This window comes from Typopeltis vanoorti, chromosome 14 (genome assembly GCF_054136105.1).
Source record: "Typopeltis vanoorti isolate ZY-2024b chromosome 14, IOZ_Tvanoo_1.0, whole genome shotgun sequence".
Lineage (NCBI taxonomy): Eukaryota > Metazoa > Arthropoda > Arachnida > Uropygi > Thelyphonidae > Typopeltis > Typopeltis vanoorti.
Window position 1 is genome coordinate 54,425,365 of NC_143562.1, and position 22,310 is coordinate 54,447,674.

The 22,310-nt window shown below is 34.7% G+C and overlaps 1 protein-coding gene across 2 annotated transcripts in view; it reads right to left on the reverse strand.

Annotated features, from left to right (window-relative positions):
- The window catches only part of LOC150099485 (E3 ubiquitin-protein ligase MARCHF8-like), a 184,582-nt gene extending 171,136 nt beyond the window's left edge, over window positions 1-13,446 (reverse strand). For both annotated transcript variants that reach the window (XM_090403695.1, XM_090403694.1), the window contains exon 1: window positions 12,716-13,446. In XM_090403695.1, coding sequence (XP_090259821.1) covers window positions 12,716-12,796 — 81 coding nt within the window. In that variant the 5' untranslated portion in view covers window positions 12,797-13,446. The remainder of the gene's footprint in view (window positions 1-12,715) is intronic.
- Between the last annotated feature and the right edge of the window lie 8,864 nt (window positions 13,447-22,310).

Here is a 22,310-nt window from a genome sequence, read left to right on the forward strand (position 1 = left end):
AGTCCTGCGGCACGTAACTCTATAGGGGTATATTTAGTGCATACGAACCATTAAAACTATCCGATTTGTCTTGTAGGATATCAGTATGTAAATCGAATGATGGCACGGCGGTATATTTGTTGTCAAAAGTCGCCAGGGGTTTTAATAGATGTAATCGGTGTGTGTGTGTGTGTGTGTGTTGAGAGCTGATATAAGAGAAAATACAAAGCTGATACTTTGTACCCGTACTCGCAAGGACGGCTATAAAGACACTACATAATTCCGAGAGGGGTGGAAAATGGCTTTAGTTCCACAGTTCTCTTCTAGTTTCGATAGAGTTGTTAAATGTTGGTTCAATGACACGAGACATTTACTGTATCATTCTTTCTTCTTCTTCATGTAGCTTCCTCAGTGAGAGGGTGCAGCACCATGTCCTTCCAGTTCTCTCTGTTGGTGGCTTTCCGTTTTGTTTCTGCATAGCCATGTGTTCCTGTCCATGACCTTATATCTTCAAGCCATGTCCTTCGTTTTTTTGCCTCTTGATCCTTATCCCATAATTTTTCCTTCTAAAACTGTTAATATCCTCTGTCTTGCTGAACCTCTCAGTACATGTCCTGCCAATCTCGTCTTTCTTTGGATCATTTCCTGTAATAAAGATCTCTGTGTTCTCATTCTCTGTAGGACATTTGTATTTGTCACACGTTCTGTCCATGGGATTTTCAGAGTTCTCCTATAGCATCACATTTCAAAGGCCATTATCTGTTGCCTTACTCTCTTCTTGAATATCCAGGTCTCACTTCCATATGTGAAAATTGGCCACACTAATGTTCTTATCATTCTTTTCTTTGTCTCGATACTTACAGAACTTCTGAGCAGATCTTTATTTTTCTAGAATGCATCTTTAGCTATGACTGTTCCTATTTTTATTTCTTTATCTTGCTTTCCATCTGCAGTAAAGTAGGTGCCTAAATATTTGTATTCTGTTGTATGTTCAATTTTCATATTGTTTATGAATATTTCTGGCTCGGATCTGCCATCTTTTCAGATTTTAATAAATTTGGTCTTTTTTGCATTTATATCTAATCCAAACTCTTTACCTTCTTCAATTAGTAGCTGCAGTAATTTTATTAATTTGTTTCCGTTTTCTGCTATTAGAATGGTATCATCAGCATATCTATGATTGTTGTATTTTATACCATTGATACTAATTCTTATTTTTTGTTTTTCAATCTTTTTCACCACTGTCTCACTATAGACATCAAATAGATTTGGTGAAAGGATACAAACCTTCTCTAACTCCTCTTTTTATTTTCACTATAGAAGTCCCATCGTTAAACAGCTGCATTTTTTGTTTGGTGTAAATCATTTTTATAATCTTAAGTACATGATCTTCTGTGTCTAATTTATCTAATATATTAACATTTTATTATGTTTTACCCGGTCAAAAGCCTTCTGAAAGTCTATGAAGCTTATGTAAATGTTCCTATTTCTTTATTTTTTTTTTGATACTGTATCATAGATAACTGAAATGAGATCAACGGTTGAAATCCATTCAGATTTGACGCGAAACTAGTAGGGACATGTAGAAATAATAGAACTTTCAAAAATTTCAACATAACCACAAAAGTCTTAAAAAGTATTACTATTGTCCATCATCTTGCAGGTTATATCGAAGCAAGGTTGTAATAGTTGGCTTTTCCAAAGTGCTCATTATTAATCTTCCGGGAATGGCAAAACTTTAGAATATTTGTCAAAAGAGGTCTGAGGCCATAAAACAACAAGCGTAAACAACAAAGCACACTGTAATGACCCCAAAATAAAGTCACTAGGAGTAAAAAGTTGGAAAAAAGCAAATCGCTGATTAAACGGAGGGATGTTTCGGAGATCCAAAAAAAATCTCAGGGCGCTATCGGTCCACGGTAGACTATCCAGTTGCATACGAAGGTGCAGAGTTCCTCGCATCCCCTCCTCGGAAACTCGGGAATTTTCATCCGGCAAGCTGGAAAATCGTCTTATTATAAGCAGTAGTAAGCAGTTTTTTAAGACGCCAATTTACTTGGACATGATAAGATCATGGATCCTAACACGAAAGGAGGATGAGTGTTCCCTAATACTGCATTTACGTTTTGATGCCCTTCATTCAGAAAGACTTAGGTTCGACTCCCATCTAGGAAGGGAAGAATCTTTAAAGGTTTTCGGTTGAAGGTGAGGCGATCGGTCTTATACTGAGGGATTTGGAGTGGCCATTTCGTCTTATAAAACAGGCGAATTGGCTCAGAAGAACACTCGATTAACAGACGTAAATACTGACCTACAGACTCCGATTTAATTGCTTATTCTGTAATTCAGTTGTCACTTGATGACTTGACAAGTCATCAAGCGTATGCCCGGTATGTTAGGCATCGGCCATTTAGTATCAAACGAAAAAAAAAAAAAAAGTATTTTCATGATCTTCAACGACGTTTCTACCAGGTTTGTAAACGGTATTGATAATGAAACTGCATTAACATGTTTGCAAGTTAAATCACTTATTTTTATTAGTATCAGCGAAGCCTCGCATAACTAAGACAAAAAAAATAAACTGGCAAAATAGTGAGAAAAGATGTTTTAAAAGGACGGAAACGAGTTTTCTTGAGTCGTAAAATAATTTGGCTCAAATGTTTTACTAAAAATAGTCACTCCTAATAATTTGGGGACTTCTACATATATATTTTTGGCAGATCTCTGCTTTTGGCTCACATTCCAAAATATCTCCAGCTACAAGTTAAATAGAGAGAGAGAGAGAAGAAAAAAAAATGCACGGTTTCATGCAAACACCCGCATGGCTGGTCATGCGCTGCCTGCATCAGACAATGGAATCAGGACTGAGATGCGAACAAAAGGGAAGTGTCAGATAACACGGAACAACAATGGGGAAAATATCGGCTGGGAAGTGGAGATGAAAACTCCGGGTAAATGCTTTGTCATACTTTCCGTTGCAATTGAGGACATTTTAGACCTCTTTCCCCCTCCCCCATTCATTTATTACATAACTGCGATGCTAAAAGATTGTCACTTATGCCTGTTCTTTTTCATTCAATAAAAACAGAAGTTGGAAAAAACGAATAAAACATTTAATTTTTATTATTATTACGTTCTTTTTCTTTCAGATTTAAAGCCCATTTAAGAGAAATTACCTAAACATTTCCTGATCAATAAAGTTTAGTCACTTTTAAGAAGTGATTTTAATAATGAAAAAAAAATTAACTTAATTGGGAGTCTGGAAAGTTTTGATAAACACCTAGAACAACCACAAGAAAGAACATATTTTGAAATCCTTTAACCCCCCCCCCCATGTTTCATCAAATCGTAATAATTTGTTCTTTTTCTTTTAGGATATGTGTTGTTGAGATTATAGCCTTTCGACTGTTTAGGGACAGCTATACACGCCACCCTCTAGGGAAATGACTATGAGCAAGGTGGTTTCCCGTTGCTTTCCTTGCCGTACTAGATCCTAAGGCTGTATCCTGGGTGTTCACAGGGCCGGTTTGCCTGCTTGCGGGATGAAAAACCCCAGATAAACTGGTGGAAAAAACCCTGCTGTCCACGCGTTGACTGAGGAAGATCCTTAAGCTCCTCACGTCGTCGACGGGAATCGAACCTAGGACACTTCTTCCCCAGGCATATGGTTGCGAAGCGCAAAGCCACTAGGCTAACCGCGCGCGCGAACCACTATTCAATATCTAACAAACAGTAATATTGCGTGTCAGGACAATTCATCGCGGGGAAAATTCATCGCGCGAACTATTGATCGCTGAAAAAATTCACTGAAAAATATTATTCGCTAGAAAATTGAAATGAATTGCATTGAAAAGTAAATGCAGTGCAAGATAAATTTCACAAATATAATTTTATTATCTATATGTATTAGTCCGCGCGGTTAACCGAGTGGCTGGTTGTTTCACAACCATATGCCTGGGAAAGGAGTGTCCTGCGTTCGATTTCCGTCGCTGACATGCGGAGCTTAGGATCTTTCTCAGACACAGCCAAGTTAGCCGGTCTTGGACGAGGACTGCAGGGTTTTTCTCCCCAGATTATGTGGGATTTTTCCTCTCGCAAGCAGGTAAACCGGCCTTGAGAACGTAACGCTTCTACAGACATAGAATACACTGGGAGGCATAGGACCAATCACCTTATCCTCGTATAACGGTTGCGGTTATAAGGAATAGAAACCCTCGACATCGTAAAGATAAAAGAGGGATAGATCTATGTATTATTTATTTAGATTTTCATAATATTTTTTATTCTTATACAGTGAAAGTAATATTTTATTGATTGGCGAGTTTCCTAATTTCTGTTTCATCTTAAAATGGTATAAATATTCTTTCTTACTTTGATACTACAGATTCTGTTGATGGAATATTAATATTTACAAAATTATAACTGCAACCGTTATACGAGGATAAGGTGGTTGGTTCTATGCCTCCAGTTGTATTCTGTGTCTGTAGAGGCGTTATCTTCTCAGGGTAGGTTTGCTGTTTGCTTACGGGAAGAAAAACCCCACATAATCTGAGGAGAAAAACCCTGCAGTCCTTGCCCAAGATCGGCTAACTTGGCTATGTCTGAGAAAGATCCAACAGTCTTCACGTCAGCGACGGGAATCGAACCCAGGACACTCCTTTCCCAGGCATATGGTTGTGAAGCAATCAGCCACTCGGACTAATGCATACATACATAATAAAATTATATTTTGCGAAATTTATCTGGCACTGTATTTACTATTTACTTTTTATATATCGGTATCAATGCAATTCATTTCGTTTTCTAGCGAATAACATTTTCAGCGATCGTTCGCGCGATGAATTGTCCGTGAACCGTAATATTGAGGTTATTCGTTCAAAACTATTTTATTCTGGAAAAATAAGCGTACTCCTTTGACCTTATGTAAGGGTTCTAGAAAGAATGTGACGGCAGGTTTTTTTTTTTTTTTATGAAGTCAAGAATCATATTTCAATTTCAACTATTGTCAGCTCAATGAATATCAACAGTTGCAGTAGAAGAGACAATTTTCAAGCACTTTTTGTTTCCGTTGATTCCTGTTTTATTTTAGTTTTCTTAGTAGGATAGTCTGTATTAAAACTCGAAATATAGACTCTCGACAAGAAGTCGATGTCCCTTGAAAAACGTTTATGAATGGTGTCTGTATTGGGATTGTCTTCTGCAACCAACGTATCACCTGTATCACAGCCTAACCACTCCTACTAACGAATGAAATGTTGCAACGGCAGCTCTTGAACAGAGTGAGAGATGTTAGGAAGTGTCTCTCCTTCATTTCTCAAAGTGTCCCTAATGTCTGAGTTCTAAAATGTCAATGGTTGCCAAGAATCTCTTCGAAAAACAATGGACCAATAGCGAAAATAGTTGTGAGTCGACATCTTATATGTGTGTGTGTAGTAGGAAGAACTGCCGGAGAATATGCAACATTTCTAAAAACATTCTTAGAAGCTTTTCAGTCACTTTACAGCTGCCACATTGTGAATGAAATCTCTTTTTTTATATACTCTTTGCATTACCTCTAATATTAAATTGACACCCCTTATGACACGTTTATGAAAATACAGCTGAAATTCCTGTGACGTAGTATGAAAAATGAAACAGGTGAGATCGAAATGAAAGCCAGGTGTCATCGGGTTTGCGCAATACGAGGACAACGAGGAAGTTTGCAGGTCACACATAAATAAGACATTTCAGAGCGTATTTATTTATTTATTTAAAATTGATTTCTCGCTAAAATACTGCATTCAAAAATCCGTTCTAATTCACTTAAATTATATATTGTTATTTTCAATAACACTGAAGCCATCTTGATTTTTTTTCCCTTCAGTAATTAAATTGTATAATTTAAAATAACAGACGTGGGATAGCGAATCTGTTTGGGCCTGATGCCAAACTTAAAATAAAAATAAAAATGAAAGAAGTCACTTGCCGATGCGATGTGGTGCCAGTCGTCCTTGATGCCCTTAATATGCTGGCGGACTTTGAATGGAATACTTTTTTTTTTTTTTTCTTTTCCTAGTTCTCTAATATTTGGTTTGTTTTGTGATTGTTTTGACAGCAATCTAAGGCACTCGTGGCGTGTTGTCTGGTAAGCTGGCAAGACGTTTGAATATATTGAATTTTGTGTAATAGCGGAGGGGATGTTTATTCACCGGAATATGCTGAACTTCCCCCCCCCACACACACCCTTCCCAAAAGAAAGATAAAACAGCTAAAAAGCAATCGTTTCATTTTGTTCTTAGCAATTGGATAAACATTTAAAATTGCATTTTCAATAGTGGTACAATTTGTTTTATAGAAGTACCCGTGGATGCCCAATTGCGTTCTAAACTCGAGATTTTTTTCTATTATTATTATTCAAATTGAATTCTCGTGAAATATGGCTTTTTAAGTTATGATTTTCGTGCTTTTTCTATAGCTTTTCACGCCACGCTGTGTTACTATTTTTTTTTTCTTTATTTTCTTTTGTTGTTTGTTTGCATGAATAAAAACCCACAAATGATTTGAATAAACAGGTCACGCGAAGTGGACCGAACGGATGCGAAATGTGTCCTCAGATCAACGACCCTTATAAATAGTTATTATGAATGATCGTTATAAATACATGAATGCCTATGGCTCTATAATGTTATGCAATTTCCCGCTAAATTTGCAGTCGCTTCTAGAGTCTGAACATTGGGTCCGAACAAGTAAGAAAAGGATTCTACACTTTACAGTGACGAAATCGCATCACTGAGAATGTCTATCTTTATAGTACCATCAACATCTCTACTTCAGAAAACAATAATAATTATAATATACAGTTCAAGACCACAAGATGATTACAGTTGTCTGCCTACTCTATCTTGTTGCTAGTTTTAAGTAGATCGAAACGATTGTTGATAGCGTTGGGTGAGCTATCAGTGATGGCTGAAAAAAAGCATTACAAGCATGGATATTTTCAACCTTAAAGGAAAGTTTTTTTAATATAATGGAGCACAGACGTAGCTAGAAAATTAAGCTTGCAAGGCCCTCTTAGACTGCAGCCGAAACATTTTTAAGTAGATTGAACCTAGAATAACTCTTTATTATTTTGATTAGTTTTTCAAGTGGGTCTTCTCGACTAGATAGGGGTGGTTCTTAACTGAGTACTTTAAAACTGGACTTCACTATGAATCGTATGAACCGTGCGTGAAATAGTTCAAGGTTCAGACTTAACGAAACTAATCCTCATAAATGAATCGATCTATATTCGGATTCTACTTCACAGCCGAACTTTGCTTACCCTCTACAAATTCAAAATCCCCTTCCCAACTTTGAAAAAGATTTCCCACATTTGGAAAGGTATCCCCCCCCATCTCCCTAGAGTATAATTAAAAAAAAAAAAAAACTATATACTGGGGACCGAATAATTGACGTGTTCCCCCCGTCGTCTCTGTTACTGACTCATCTCACTTCCTGGCATACACACGTTCTGCCTTGTGCTTCCTTTGATACATTCATGGGCATTGTTCGTCTGAGTTTGAAGTTAGTATTCTACTGCCTTACTCAAAAAGCAACAATCATTCATTTTGGTATTCTGAGTCGAACCACAAACTAATAGCCTTAATAACCGCTCCTTCTCTTGTATTCATGTTAACAATCCTTATCAATATATTCATTATTTGTCTTTGATAGACTTCTGAGAACTAATAATAACGATGGACACCATCTTCTAAATAAACATTAATAAAGATTAATTTTAGAATCAAGAAATTTCATGCCTCCCCCCACTATGAAACCAATTTTTTTCTTTATTTTTCACTACAAGAAAGATGGCCTATGCTCAAAGCCACGCAAACCTCGTCAAGATTTAACTTGACAAAGAACATCTTTTAATATATTCTTGTTACCTTTCGATTACCGCTTGATGTATTGACCCCTAGCGAGAGCTTTGCGTTTTCCATCTGCCCTAGTTAGAGTTAATGTTACGGAACTGACAAAGCTGGATGTTTTATCGAAGCGAAATATCTTAGAAAGTTCTTGTACAAATATCTCGAGCCATATATTTCACCGTAAAAGCATTTCGCTGTATTTGTGCTAGTTCTATGGGCCTGAAAGAGAAGTGGAAGGAGGTTTTGTTAGAAATCGATTGTTCGTACTCTCCGAAATGTAGAAATGTTCACTTTGAGTAGCTTTGATAATATACTGGGAAACCATAAGTTAAAGAGGTATTATAATCATAAAATATGGCGTTTTCATAATTGTGATCATTATCACAACAATTCAATCTAGAGTCGCTTATGGCATGATTATGTACTGTAAGATAGTTCGTTCTTTCATTTTTTTCCAGAGGAGGAAGGAAAGAAGTTATCTTATCAAAAAATAAATATTTTAATTTAAAAAATACGATCATATTTCTAGTTATATTACTCTAGTTAACCAACAATGCAGCAGTTGAAATATCGCTGTGTATAGAGGAACAAGAGTGATATATTTGCTGACAATCGTGGCAGTTGGTTGCATTCTGGTTAATTAAAATGGTAAATCGATGTGCAATGCAGAGTGTGCTGAATGATTACTGGGCCAGGCTTGTTTCTAAAGCGGTTTTTTTTTTTTTTTTTAACAAGTGAAAAAATCGAATCAGAAGCAAGTCTAGCTCAATCATACCTTCTAAAAAAAAAAATAAATAAATAATAATAATAATAATAATAAACAAGAAATTTGGAACTTGTATTGATCTGAAAACAAAATGCATTAACATTTGAAGATTGGAAGCGAAATTGAACAGTATTCAGACAAAATGTTTGTGTAAAATATTAAAAATATTTTTGCCACGACGTATAACAAATAATGTTATTTTCATTGGACCAAGCAAAAATGTATTGCTGGTGAATAAAAAGATGTAGATTTGGAAGTGATTGGCCCGCGCTTGGAATATCTCTTCTGTCCATTCTCAGTAATGCCTCTAGCATTGACATTGGATTCTGAAGGAAAAAAAGGGATAGGGGAAAAGACTAAAATAAGTTAGACAAGAATGACAGAAAAAAAAAAAAAAAGAAGAGAAAGATTGTTGGGAGATCTGGAGAGAAAGACAAAGTAGAATTAGTTGCAAAAGAGGGGCAACCGGAGAAAATGAATTTCAGCCTTAGGAGCTAGGGGTCACGAAGAGGTCGATAAGTGAAGTTGTGTTTCGTGGTTTTCGCCCTCTACGTGACCTTATTAATTTCATATTAGGCTTATATTATCAGAGCCTGAGAAAGGTGAGAAACGGTGGTTTCTCAATACAAACTCTCTGTTATTTATTTTTTTCCAAATGCTGTAAATCAATCCCCAAATAAAGGTGTATTTATTTTATAGATAAGTTCGGGACCCAGGGCTTAACTCAAGGCTTCTTACCGAATGCCTGCCAAATGATTGATCGTCATTTGCCATAATGCTGTAGTCTGTTTATTATCATTATAGCTAATAACGATGTAGATGATGATAATAATATCTATAATATATATATGACGTATTAATTAATTCCAATATTACCTTACGAACAAATAATAATAATAAATAAATATAATTAATTATGAGAACTGGTAGTTAAAAGTCTGGAAACATGCCGGGGGTTGGATAATGTCCAAAATTGCATATAATAATAAGAAGCTGGTGGAATATTTTGGAAATATAGTATTGGATTTTAAGTGAAACAGATTGTTAATTTGTTTACTTAAACATTAATTTTAATAAGTAATGGTATGTTTTTGCTGCTGCAATTGAGATATTACCGGATTTCATAGAGAATTTTACACTCGCTACAATTAAAGTAATGTGAGTCAAGCAGTCGCGCTTCTATTTTTTTTTTTTTTTTTTTTCGTGTGATGTTTTCGTTTATTTGTTAGATAACCTACGTGAAACAGCTGAAAAACAATTGCTCGAAATCAAATGAGTACACGATCTACAGCGGCGCCTGTGAATTAGAGGAAAAAACGATGAGATTTGGGGGTGTTTTGCGTTATTTTTACAGTGCTCTAGTTTCGTGTTAAAGATCGCTGGCGGATCAACATGGAACTGGAGTTACAGCAATTATAGAATTTTGGCCTTAATGATTCTCGTAATAAAAGTAGTGAGTGCTTTATTGTAGTACTTTGTCTTAAGAATTACTGCCGTGATCCTTGATCTACTCCACTTCCGCTTACCTGACGAAGGCCACTAATGTTGAGTTTTCTCTCATTACAGCTATTTTGTCAGATCTTATGGAAAGTGGCGGCAATAGTTTCCGACTTATTACACGGGAAAAACCTTCCAATACTAAAAGAATGTTAACTAGACGCCACTATTTAAATAAACATTGGTTCACTTAATTTTTAAATATTTATTGACTTTCTCTTGTCTATACACTGTCTCTTTCGTTTTTCCTCTTGTTCTTAATTAATTATATTTGATTGCAGTACTCTATCATAACTTCTTGAGATTAAGATTGCTTTCTTTGCATGTTCAAAGTGAAAGAACCTATAAAGTTTAGTAAAACTTCGATATTAAGATGAAATCAAGCAATTGAGTGTATTTCCTAGCTCTATGAGGAATATAATAAATAAAATTTTGAATAATTAGTTATAATTGAAAAATATTATAAATAAACGAAGTATTCCTTAATTTATCACCAATGTCTGCCTTTGCCTGTTATGAGGTAACAACTGAAAGATAAAATATTCGAGTTCAATGTGATAGTTTATTTTTCAGCAACTAGTTACAAAAATAAATTTATATTTACAGCTTAAAATGTTTCACTCTGTACAGATTTATTCTTTGGACTTTCTTAATCCACGTCAACAAACGATTTTGTAAGTTAATTATAGAATTCTTGGGATTGTATCCCTTAGAATTGATTTCTAAATTTAATCTTGGTGGTAATTAGAAGTGTAGGTCTTTGCGTGTGGGAAAAAACTATGAATATTTCATCAAGCTAAAGAAAAGTGGAAGTGAAAGAAAAAATCAATGGTCATTCTCTTTTAATGGTCGGCAAGAGCATACATCAAATGTCTCTCTTGCCTGTCATTTCTGTAGCTTTGCTCATCTGGTATTCCAAGTCAGTGGTACATAAACTGTAAGTCGCAGTCCTCGGAGGGACTGTAAAGCATTTACTGGAGATCAGGGATTGGAATTAGAACTGATTATAAGCTTTAAATAGAATTCATAAAGTAACAGAACTTGAGAGGATTTTGAAGGTAGCGATACGTCCTTCTTTCACAACAGTTTTAACGTTATAATCCACTTTACATCATCTTATTTGGCACCTCATGTAAAGACTTACGATTTTGTCTCAATTTCTTGAACTAGAGGACCTTGATGTCGTTTTTAATTTGAGGTTCCTCCTTTAAATTACTACGTAAGTAGTAGTAAAGTTGCAAAGCAAGTTGGGTTACCAAAAATATTTATTACAAGTGAGAAAATAAAACATAGTTGTGTTGTTATCACACGTACGTTCATAAGGAATAAATGCCATAAAACCAGGCGTTGAAAACAACTTAACTTGAAACATTGTTGGTATTTAAAGATTATAATGCTGCCACATTTTAAAATATAGTTTACTACACAAGCAGGAAACGAAATTACCGAATTTTGTCAAAAATACTTCTGTTTAAATCACCAATTCAAAAAAATAATGCTTCGAATTCTAAGAAATGAAAATAATAATTATAAATATCCTTAAATAAAATACGACTTGACTATGAGGAGCTTAGAACTGGACACTGGTATTTCTATTTGTATCGAGTACATTTATTATTATTATTATTATTATTATTATTATTATTATTATTATTATTATTATTATTACTTAAAAATTGAGTATATTTGACTCATGTATAAAGTAAATCTGACTATGCTACAGTAAGTATGTATATAACAGCACGTTTTTTTTTTTATTTGTTCATTTGTTTATGAGACCCTACGCTCTCAATGGAGCGAAGAGGATTAACTTAAATTTTTATTTATTTATTTATAACCTTTAGGTTGAAACGGGGTGGTTATTGTTTGAAAATAACAAAATGTCTGGCAAGTTTTATCTGGTCTGTTGGTGTCTTTTTTTTTTTTAAATTTTTTATCGTATCTGGGGTAGCCTTAGAATAAAAAGATTGGTAATTGTTTTTCTGGGTATCTAACAAAAAATTGTATCTTATTAAAATTCCCTAGCAGATTGAGTAAGTCCCTTTCCTTATTCACTTTTTCTTTTAAGTAAATCGGTCTTCCAGTTCTCTGGATATCCTTTCCTTCAAGATAACTGAGTAGCCTTATATAATATTTATTGCCTATTAAAGAACGAATATGTTTTCCTTGCTATTAATAAGTAATAAAGCAGGTATTGAATGTCAAAGGGGAAAAAACTTAGGATAGCAGAATATAGAACGCGAATTACATAACGACAAAACGACTTCAAACGAAAAAAAATTAAAAAGTTGAAAATACACAGCTGCCTTATAATGCCAACTTCTATTTTATTTCTCCACTAGCTACGGAAGTAAAAATGTGAAAACAAAAAAAAAAAAAAAAAAAAAAAAATCGCAACGTATCTCAAACCACGGTTAGAATGAGGGGAAGAGAATTCCCAAAATAGAACACGCCGATAAAGAGATCCCAAATTATCTTGTGTGTGTGTCTGTGTGCAGACGTTAAACACGTCCTACTGGCTACCAGTTGCATTAGCAAAACGCCATGATGTAAGGAGGAGAAGAAATAGCAATTTTCCACTTACCTTAGTGTCATATTTGACACGATCCTTTTCTCCGAGGTTCTTTCTCTCGGCAGGGGTTACACGAATCTGTTGAAGAGGCATTGTTTTTTTTTTTTTTTTTTTTCGTTCACACTAGCTCATTTAGCAGCAGCATCCTCACAACTCGTATTCCTCTTCCGTCATGTCCGCTCCCTTCTTCTTCCTCCTCTTCTGTCGGCACACTGTAGATCATTGGATGTCCAACGATCGCGACCCTGATCGGTCTTCCAAGAACGCGTCTTTCTACGTTCTCACACGCCGTACAAACGTGCTCGTCGCACTAATATAAAGCCGGGATGTTTCCGAGTCGCGCACACCACTTTCGGCCGTACAAGTTCCGTGTTCGACGAAGCAACGAAATGATCCATTTTCTTTCTTTCTTTTTTTTTTTTTAAGGAGATATTAAAATCTTCTTCCGTCGTTTATTATTATCATATTTTTAACCTCGTTGATTGTCAAAGTGTGGAGATATACGTAACGAATGAGGTGTAAATGTCTTGCCGACGATGCGATGAAAGTATGAAAAAAATATATATATAAAAAAAGGATGCAGTTCGTCAGTTTGACACCACGCCGACTTCAACATCCGTCCGCTATATTTAGTTCCTCGACTTCCTTCTTACGAACATCAGGCACATACTTCCATCACTGTGGATGCTTGAACGTCATTTCCTTTTAACCAAATGAAATCGTCATGAATATTTAAGACCTGTTAGAAAGTTCACCTTCTGTTTGATATCAGTGTTTTAAAGCTTTTCCCTAACAAACGTCGACTGTGGAATGTTAATGTTAGTACCGTTAGCGACATCTGGTGTGGAGATGTCGTAATTGGAAACGAAATACGATCGCTTTCTCACGTGAGCGGTAGATGGCGCCACAATCGAACTAAGTGTTTTTGGAGAAAATTGTAAAATCGATTAGTGCAGCTAAACAGGACCAGAAAGAAGCGACGACATGTAAGTGGAGAGATGGTGCTGAAAAGAAGTGTTTTAACGTTTCTTTTTTTTTGAACAACCAATGTCTGGATTTTCATAAGTACAGACAAATATATATACCTATTTCTTTTTACTATATATATATATACACAAACAGCGAAATTCAGTTTGAATTTAAATTAGTTTATTGAAATATTTTTGTGGTTGAAAATGGTATTAGCGTTTAAATCGATTCGCGGAAGCAAGCATTATGCAGCAACGGAATACAAACAAAATCCCAAGAGGAACACTAAATCAATGTCAACTACACTTAAATTAATACTCTTCATATACTTGTCGAGAATCTCCTTAAATTTGTATAAAGTATACAAGATTTTCCGGAAGTTCATTCCAATGATTGATTACCCATTCACTAAAATAAAAATAAATTAATTAATTAAAATAAAAAATTCCTTAAATCAAGGTCTAATCAATCCTCATCAGATTAAAACTATCTAAATATGAGATTTCTGTGAAGAAAATATAAATATTCCGTCATAATTTAGTGTCTTCAACTTCACTCTTTGTCTCTGAGATTTTGAAATCCAAGAAATCCAAGTCTTTTCTAATAAGAGTATCGACTCGTGGTGATAATTAATTTCTCTCTCTCTCTCTCTCTCTCTCTCTCTCTCTCTCTCTCGCATTTCCTCTAATATATCAGTGTTTTTTTTTTTTTTTGTTTTGTTTTTCTTAAGAGACATTCCAAAAGTCGTATACAATAAATGGGGTCTAACCCATCGTTTTATACAAGGCTAATTATATCTGTCTACTGGCAAAGTTCCTACAAATCAATGAAAGTTCTGGCAGCCTTACTGCACTATTTAGAAATTTTCATATTTTGGCTCTGCTACTTTTCTTAACTTATTTCCATTCTCCACTGTTTTAAATTCATTCTTACTGCAATAGTAGGTCAGCCTTGGATTTTTACTGCTCAAATTTATGATACGGAGTAAACGCTTCACTTTGGATTGTCTGCAACGGATCTTTCACAGTGAGCCTCGCAGTTCCATGGAAGTCAAGCCTTGAATAATAATACTTGATCAATATAAATCATTGCACAAATTAACTGCTTAGTTTGTCTCTCCGTCTTAAAATTAAAAATATAAAATACGAGCTGCTATAATAATGTACAATTCAAATCAGTAGAATTCACTACAAAGTTCACGAATAAGACATACATGACACTATGAATAATAATAATAATAATAATAATAATAATAATAATAATAATAAGGAAAATGATAAATAATGATTAAAGAGGTGTTTGTAAACAAGAGAAGTATTGAATAAATTTGAATGAAATATTTCTTAAGCTTTCCAACAATTAATTTAATTGTTTCAAAGATTTCAGCTGACTTATGTAGAATGTTTTGATTTGAATATTGTAAGTATTGGTTAATTGACATCAGAATTATTTGAAATATTAGTTACATGTAGACAATTGTATAAATATTCATTACTGTTTTATTAGTTGTTTAATAAAAAGTCGACAGGTTTTGGATGTGAATAAACAAGGATGTTATTGTAAATCATAGAAAAGGTATTTGCTAACCAGTTTCTTGTGTAGTGACGTCACTAGTCATCAACCTAGAACTGAACGTAGAGTAGGTTTTTTTTGTTGTTGTTTTTCCGATATAACAGTACTTTTGTTTTGCTGAAATTTTCTACTAATAATGATTCGACTGAAAGCAAAATTTGAACTGTCTCAATATATCTTAGTCGAAATTGAAATTTAATGATATTTTAGTGTTTATAATAATAGTAGAATTATTACTATTATTTTGATTCATTTATGTCAAAACAAAATGGTCCGATTATAAATATTGAGTTGAATGGACAATTTCAGTAGATATTCCAAATAAGAGTTTATTCAATTCTGATTGTAAGATAGGAATGATTGTAACATAGAATTTCAACACATCTCTTTTGTGCACCTAATATGCTCATATTATGCAGTACGTATTACTGAAATAGTAGAACTTTGGTTTTATACCGATTCTAATATTTTTAAATGTTAATAAGAATTGAATTTAGTTCTCATTTCCTGTTCGAGGCAAATGTAGCTGCAGATTATGAATTTGAAAAAAAGAAAAAGAAAAAAAAAGGGAGTTTGACGCGTATGATGGATTTCGATAAAGTCCAAATATGGATTAGGACTTACAGTTTTATTAGCCGCATTTTAATGGGATTCATAATATATTATCGCGGTTAGTATACTATTGGACCATCGGGATCACACTTGATTAATGAGATAAAGGAAACAATCACTTAAATGTCTTGTATCTTACAAATTTATCTCCTTGTATATTCTGGTCACAATATAGTTACAGTTTAGGTCATAAATGATTTTTATCGGCCTCCATTGCTCAATCATTAGATGCGACGACCTTTGGTGGAAAGACCATGGCTCTGTTTTCGTCCTAGACGAGGATCAGAGATGGAGATAAGCTATAGAGTTTACAAGGACTCTCTGACTGAAAGTAGCTTAGCTCGTTTCACACGAAGATGGCAGGAATTTTCCTCGTGCAAAACAGGCAAATCGGTCAAGAAATACATGCTTAATAGATAAACTATAGAGTATCATTACCAAAATCTATAAGAAGACAAGTTGCTTGTTATAATAGGCTTGGGTGAAATACGTAAATAAGATCGTTTATATTACTTGTTAGAACACCATCGGCTGTTCATTGGAGGCAGAACTGGATTCAACATTTTTTTTCTCTCCCCAAGCAAAAACAAAATTTGTATTCTCCTTTTTGTTAACTTTTGAATTTTTTATTTCACTTAAAAAAAAAATCAAAATCGAAACTTTGTATTTCGTGAAATTAAAAAAACTTTTCCGACTAAATATAATCGCTTTTATTTGAATCTAATCAGCAAAAATTTAAATACTGAAGATTTAAAAAAAAAAAATGTATCGATGGAATTCTGCCTTCTTGAATGTACAGCCACAAGCATGTATTGCTTTACTAGGAACTAGTGCGGGTCCTGACTTGAGGCCTAGAACTAGCTTGAAAATGAATTGATTTTTTATATAAAATTAATTATCTTAGCATCCCTATGCAAAATTCAATGATGCCGGAAGAAAACTCGTGCCATTTATTGGTCATGTAGAACTGTCAGGCATTTTTCTTATTTATATCTACTTATTCTATCATAAAAACCTCTAAGTCGTCTCCGTCAAAAAAAGTCACTTGACTCCTGACAAAGTGTAATAATAATAAAATAATATATATATATATATATATATATATATATATATATATATATATATATATATATATATATATATATATATATATATATATATATATATATATATATATATGTTGTTACTAGAGTTGACTCGGGATGTATACATTTAGAATTAATAGTTATACTGACTAGAACCCGAGGAGTATAATAAAAAACTTTAATGAATCACAACTAGTTTCATCGGAGTTCCGACTTCTTCAGGTGAGTAAGAAATAACTAAAAACTTACAAAAACTAATACGGGAAAAAGATGGGCTTTTCTGTTTAACACAAAAGAGTTAGAAGAATAGCAACAGTCGTATTTGAATTAGAGACCGCGTGGCATTATTAGCGTGAGTTGATGTTGAGTGACAGCTGATTTTAGAGCGCCAGTATTGGATTACTGCGCTATGGGAATCAGGCAAACTGTAACTTAGATTGCGGTTCATGTGTGAAGGATCCAGGACTAGTTCTTTAGATTATACATTGCATCTTTCAAACTCATCAATGCATATATATAAATTGGTCGTGTGATCCCAATCGATTTGGTGTTGACGCTCTTCAAGATCAGAGTTGAAGAAAAAACTTTCTACATATATATATTGATATATATATATGTAGAAAGTTTTTTACCTTGGGTATAATATATGATAAAGATACCAAGCTATTTTAAATATAAACCTGGTTTTTTTTTACTCCAATTCCCAAGTAAGCAAACAGACAAGTCAGTCAAGTTTGCGCCTGCAAGTGTTGCAAGTCTAGCTGACCTTGCACGTAGTGCACCAGGTTTATATTTAAAATAGCTTGGTATCTTTATCATATATTACACCCAAGGTAAAAAAACTTTCTACATCTGTCTCTCATCCTGAGATTTTTATTTAATAAGGTCAAAGCACCTTATGATAACTTGTTTTGGTAAAATACTTATAAGCTCTGTATTACTCAAAACTTAGTATTTCTTAGCCTGGCTCCCACTGACAAGACCTCAATAAAAGTCGCAAGGAAAACTCACATAGAGACGGAAGAGACCACCAGTGAAAGCACAGAAGTAGAAGAAATGGAAGCCAGCAACAACACACAAAAAAGACCAATCAGCCCTGAAGAAGGAGAAACGAAGAGAACAAAACCAGATAACACATGCCCAGAAGAAGTATCTGACTCTGAGGAAGAGGAAGAAAGGGAGATCAGAATAGAAAACCAAGAAGAGACTGAGGAATCGAGGAAAGGCAATATTACCCCAGGCGAGGAATCGGAGAAAGAATCCATCCCCTCCGTGGACTCCCAAAGGGTTCTAATTCGCTTAATCCCAGAAGACTCCGAGGTGATCCTCCAAAGGGCAATAGACAAAATAGGAGCACCTATGTTCCTCCTCACAGGTCTTGAGACCATAAGTTTCGAATGGGGAGACCTCTATATAGAAAGATTAAGTGAACTAAACCCAGCACAGATAAAAGGAATCCCGGAACTAAACGAAGGAATGGAAATGAGGCTGTATAAAGCTCCTCACCAAATAATAAATGGCCGGGAAAAAACAGTAGCTTCTCAAATCTTACAGAAATATACAACAAAAAAAAAGAGTTAAGGACAAACTAAAAACTTGTCCTCCTTTCAGGATCAACTAAATACTTAATTCTATTGTACAACTTATTGGTTCTCTAGTCCACTAAGGGGGGGGGGGGGGGTAGACCTGAGAACCCGGGCTGCGAAGGCTTACGTCGAGGCGGTGCAGCTTCTTGTGGGCTGCATCACTCGGACCGGGTTCTTCGCCAAACTCTCGGTTCTCTGGTTGATAAAGTCCACCTCAATACAGAACCCGCTATCGCAGTTTTTTTTTCAGTTGTAAGGCATAGTTTAAGAATAATCTAAGTTCCAATTTTTAACAAACATTTTTCTTTTTTTAGGGGTTACGAGATGACGTCTCCAGACACCTGGATTAATCTAATCTAAAGTTATATTTTTCGGGTAAAGTGAAGTGTAAATTTTAAGTTTTTTTTTAGAACAGGTATAAGGAGATTATGTTTTACAGACCTTTTAGCCACAACCTCTGGGTTATACAGCTAAACAGGTTGACTGAGGCCTCTTTTTACCTCCTACTGTTCTTACTATACCTTTCTTTAACTTCCCCTATTACTACCTGCTGACCCTGCAATCTTTATACTCCAAAGGCCGATGATGAAAGACATGATATCCCATTCTACCTCAATAAAGGTCGAAACCGGTCTGGGTAGTGGCTCCTTGCCTTTAATACATAGCATCATACATCTCCTCCAGGAGATGTGCTTTGCATGAAGGGTAAATATTAAGAATAGTGATCAGAGCTTATTCTACCTTTACCACGAGTTGCCTTGACTTGCACTACGTGTAGGGTCAGCTAGACTTGCAACACTTGCAGGCGCAAACTTGACTTATTTGTCTGTTTGCTTAGTTGGGAAATGGAGTAAAAAAAACAGGTTTATATTTAAAATAGCTTGGTATCTTAATATATATATATATATATATACATATATATATATATATATATATATATATATTTTTTTTTTTTTTAAGTTCATGGAAAATCTAGGTTCTGTTACATATTTTTAAAAGATCTTAAACAATGAACTATTAATAAAGTTATCACAAATATATTACCGTATATTGCTGCGAAATAAATAACATTCGGAAAAAAAAAATACCAAAAATTATTTCAGTAATAAAAGAAACTGGAAATTCCAAATAGAATTGCAGTTTAAATTTACAGTTGATTGTCCAATGAAATCCATATCAGCATTTGCAGACGACAATTTTCACATGTTTATTTGCAGTAAATGTATTCTTTTGTCCACCTTTAAACCATCCGTTCTGTAATACATTGCTTAACATTATCTTTACATGAATACTTTTAGCATTTTCAATCCATGCATCTACCGCAGAAAGCAGCTAGCACGGCATACAACCATTTTAACACATTTCGTGCTGGTCATTAGTTTATTTCTCGAAGAAATTGTTTGCAAAATTAATTTCGCTTACACACACATAAATGTTAACACCTGAATATTTAACGTCACTTCCCAAGAAGCACGAAAATGAAAATGCTATTTGAAATCGTAACAGCAACGCTTCAAATTTATGGGAATGAAAACGGCCAATGGCTTTAACTTAGCCTGATCACGTAAAACTGATTTGAATTTCACCAAACGATAAATGTTAATCTTTTGGTATATAAACGCTTATAAACACATAATTGCCATAAATTGGAAATTTAATTATGTAGACAGTAGTTCAAGTTTAGAAAAATGTAAACTAAATTTAGAAGCATCTTTTGAAAAGGAATTGTAGACATTTCTAATCAGACAAAATAAACGTTCGCGAAAGACGCCCGCAAGCAAATGCGCAAAGAATGTTCGTTGCGTTACTAAGAAGCATTAAATTGCAGCGGTAAAATAGGTAGATAATTTCAGTTCATAAATAAAACTGTAGGGTTTGGAAATTCTCTAAAATTTTGCAGATAAAAGCATTAGAACATTGTCGTCAAATTACACGTTATATGAATTTTTATATATAAGGATGGGGAAGGAGAATATTATTCTTCTATTTTTTGCATTCAAACAAAACAAGAAAACTTCATTCTTCGCAGAACGTTGCTGACTTGATGGGTGAAAAGCATAAATGCTTTTCATATTCCCCTTTGTCTGAGGTGGGGGGGGGGGGTGTTCTTTGAGTAGAGAGTTATTGTGCGTTAAGCTCGCCCTGGAAGGACAGTGAGATTAGCTGTGGTCAGCTGAGCATAAAATTGACTTGGGTCGTTTGTATTTGTAGAATGCTGTTCCATCCAAACCCGCTGATCAAGTTTGCTTGATCAGCGGGTTTGGATGATTGTCTTGGTGAAGAACTTTGCTGCTAGATCATGGAGGAGGGATGCGATGTAGGGTGTGTTGACTTCTCGGTGAATCTGGGAGTTTCTGATAAACCATGGGGCATCCAAAATCATTCTCAGGCATTTGTTCTGTATCCTCTGCAGTTTAGTATTCGAGTTTGAATATTTGTAATTTGTATTCGAGGTGTGGCTCCATGTAGGAGATGCGTAAGTGATGACTGGGCGTATTACCATCTTGTATATGAGTAGTTTGTTCCGGATATCCAGTTTACTTCTTATGTTGATCATGGAGTAGATCTGGGCGATTGCTTTGGATGTCTTCGAGCTTATGTGTTTTATATGATTGGTGAATTGGAGTTTTTTGTCAATCATGACACCGAGGTATTTGACTTCATTCTGCCATGGGATCTTGACACCTAGCAGGTGTATGTCTTCCTTGATCTGAAACTTCTTTTTGGTGAACAGGATGGCTGAACTCTTCAGTGGGTTTGTTTGGATCCTCCAGTCCATCAGTCATTTCTCCAATGTGTGAATACTGTTTTGGAGTCTTTTGATAGCTAGTTTGGGACTGAGAGATCTTGTTAATAAAGCGGTATCATTCGCATATAATGCTGTGATTGTTGAACTTGGATTTTGTGGAATATCAGCTATGTAGATAGAAAACAGCAGGGGAGCCAGAAGAGAACCCTGCGGTACACCTCCCAGGATCTTGCGTCTGGTTGATACGGTTTCATTTATTTTTACTTGCATGAATCTGTCTTTAAGGTAAATTTAATAAAAATAATAAAAATAATAAAAACTAATCTAATAAAAATCTATGATTTTTATTAGATTAGTTGGCATGTTAAATTTGATGACTTTGTAGAGAAGACCCTGGTGCCACACCTTGTCAAAAGCCTTCGCAGCGTCTATAAAGACCGCAGAAGTGTGGAAGTTCCAGTTGAAACCTTTGATGATAAATTCAATTCTTCGTTTGCTAACATCGAGAATTTTAACATAGCAACGTCCAATCATAGAGTCGCTACAAACTACAATGGCGCTAGCAGCATTCAATATTTGTAGTCTAGCCAATCAGCGTTCAATCAAATCATGACGTAATTTTATATTAGTTGTATTTGGAACTAAAACAATAGTTGTTAGTCTTGTAGTTGAAATATCCTTTCGATGTATAATGAAATTTTGATTTTTCTTTCTTTCTTACTGTTAAGTAAAAATCTCTGTAACTTATGCCCTGTCTTTTATCACCTCTGTAAACAGTGTAACTACGTATACTATTTATTAATTTAATTACGGTTTTATTTTTATGAATTTTATTCGGCATTTATGACTCATCAAACATTCCTGCGAGATTGGCAAGTAAAAAGTGATTTTTCTACTTGCCAATCGCAATTACGATAACCTAGTTATAAGAATAAATGAATCCAAGAATGAAAACAAACTATCATAAGTAGATTGGAAATAACACGCCTACAGATTATTAGACAGTGGCATACAGAATTAACCTTTGTGCTTCA